We start from the raw sequence: 2,500 nt of genomic DNA, 5'->3' as shown, positions 1-2,500 counted from the left end.
TGTCCATGCATGAGTTTTTTATATATATCGAGTAAATTATACGAACATTCCACTATTATCCATTACCAAGTGGTCAGCCATTTAAATGTAGCTTTTTAGTCAGTGGAGATATATCAATGCATGTTGCATTACTCTATATTGTCGCCCAGGGTGACAACCAGGCATGATAACTTGTGACTTTTAACCTACTGAACCTGGCGGAAGAAATAATGACCTTCATTTCTGCTTGCTCTAGACTCCATACCAAAAGTAATAGCTCCATTTTTTTTTTCTATCCCTGCCTAATCTGTCAAAAAAAAAAAAGGTCTTATACCTATGTTGGTTAGTTGGTTAGTAGGAGATCAGAACCAAAACCTCATGACCAACAATCTTCAGTATCTTGTTGTAAATGCTCTTTAGGAGTTTTGATATCTTTTCGGCATCTCCTCTTTACTATCGTTATCTGTGCATCCCCCAAGCAATATAGCGAAAGGCATGTTTTTGTACAGTCTTCATTATGTCAGAATTCCCCGTCTTAAATCAACTGACTATACAGTTTGGCTTTTATATACTATAATGTTTTTCCCTCTTTCTGCCCTCATAAAAAGATTATAAAAAAAACAAAAAAAAACAAACAAAAAAAAAGGCTGCCTCCTGTCATTCAGCAAAACAGGAATTTTTACTTGATCTTCCCAACTATAACCCAACATTTTTCTGACCACAATCTGTAGAAAAAAAAAAAAATTAAACATTATGGGAACATATTGAAATAAGCCAAAGCCAGGACCTATTTAAACAAACGATTTACCTACTACTAAAAGGTTATAGAAGACATACCCAGTGTTGTGTATTTGGTGAAAACTGGATTTGTAACCAATACATTTCATTTCAGTCCTGTGTATATGGAGACCATTCATATTTTTCTTTCTTTCTTTTTTTTTTTTTTTAGATAGTTTTAGTTACAGTTACCAGCAGGTCTGGGTTTAGAATATAAAAAAAATAGTAATAATAATAAAAAGCAAAGAAAAAAATTAATAATAATTCTTAAGAGACAACAAAATGATGATGATAGGATGGATTAACAAATGAGAATATTGATTTAAGATTAGTATTAGATAATTAAGGCATGGTGAATTCATAGCTAGAAGAGAAAACGAACCAATCACAGCTCATGAGAAAGTACAGTACTAGGACTGTCAACGCAGCCTCTCCTTAGGAGCTTTAAGCATGAAGAAGAATCAATAGTTTCAGTACTTAATATAGCAGTCAGGAATTACTAATGTGCTTGACTACAGAAGTCTTTGTTGTTGTAGTTTCTAGGCCGTTCTGCCGACTACTAAATTGCGACAGGTTTCCTTCTAAAATTACCTTTCTTGGGAATATTGTTTAGTAAAATAATACATATAACTTACATAGTTCAAACGTTATATAGTGACGGAAGATAAAATCAGTAATTAAGTCTAAAGCAGATGCATTATGATCATCATAATGAAGTAACTCATAGTATGGCATGCAACAGTTTTATTATTATTACTGCTCTCCTAAAGCACAAAATATACTCATGCATTTTTGTTTTTTTTCAATATTTTCAAGGATGACATCAACCAAGTGATCATGATACATAATTTTGTAAGATAACAGTACATATTACCTCATTAAAACGATTAAATAGATTAACCTTTTTTTCCAAAGTTCTGAAAATATAATTCATTGGTTTAATTATAGACACCTATATCATGATATTTATATTCTTTTCTTTTAGTTCAGTATTTCAAAGTTCTCTGGGCAAATGCGTTATTACAGTGAAATATCATGAGACGTTTATTTTATTTAAGATAGTATACACAGTATATCAGTGTAGAGATGACATTACAGAGCACAGGTTTTCATTGTTATCTTCAACTATAGTTATTTACTGGCAACATTATGTTAATTTTTTGCACAAGAATGAAGTTAGCCACACTCAATATGTTATATTTATTGTGGGAAAAAAAGAGAATAAGAGCTGCTTACCATTTGCCAAGATATTTAATGATTATATCAGTAAAGTAAAACCTTCTGTATGATATGTTATAATATGTATGATCATACTCAAAAAATGAAAAAGCTGATGTTATTGTCGTTATCATTATCATTCTTATTATTGTTATTATTATTATTATTATTATTATTATTATTATCATTATCATTATTATTATTATTAATATTATTATTATTATTATTATTATGATCATTATTATTGTTATTATTATTATCATTACAATTACTATTATCAAGTATTATTATGAAAGCTGTTATTTTTAGCAGACATTACTCCACACAATATTCTACAGCTCTCAGATATGTTAACCAAGAAAATTTGGAATGCGTCTCATGCTAGCATTCCGCTGTTCTTCGACATGAGGGTTGAAGCAAGAGCGGAGATGTAGAATAAGCTCTTGTAGTTTTAAGTCGTTGTTTTTGTTAGATCTTTTGTTGTCACATTAATGTAATGGAGAAAAATGTAAATACTATTTTGTAC

At 30.1% G+C, this 2,500-nt stretch overlaps 1 protein-coding gene across 1 annotated transcript in view; it reads left to right on the top strand.

Moving 5' to 3' along the window:
* The window catches only part of LOC119595225, a 34,124-nt gene extending 32,029 nt beyond the window's left edge, over positions 1–2,095 (top strand). Inside the window, exon 5 of the mRNA XM_037944391.1 lies at positions 731–2,095. Within this exon, the coding sequence (XP_037800319.1) occupies positions 731–928 (198 nt within the window). The 3' untranslated portion in view covers positions 929–2,095. The remainder of the gene's footprint in view (positions 1–730) is intronic.
* Positions 2,096–2,500: the final 405 nt, after the last annotated feature.

This window comes from Penaeus monodon, chromosome 35 (assembly GCF_015228065.2).
Source record: "Penaeus monodon isolate SGIC_2016 chromosome 35, NSTDA_Pmon_1, whole genome shotgun sequence".
Classification (NCBI taxonomy): Eukaryota; Metazoa; Arthropoda; class Malacostraca; order Decapoda; family Penaeidae; genus Penaeus; species Penaeus monodon.
This window is presented reverse-complemented; position numbering and strand designations above follow the sequence as displayed.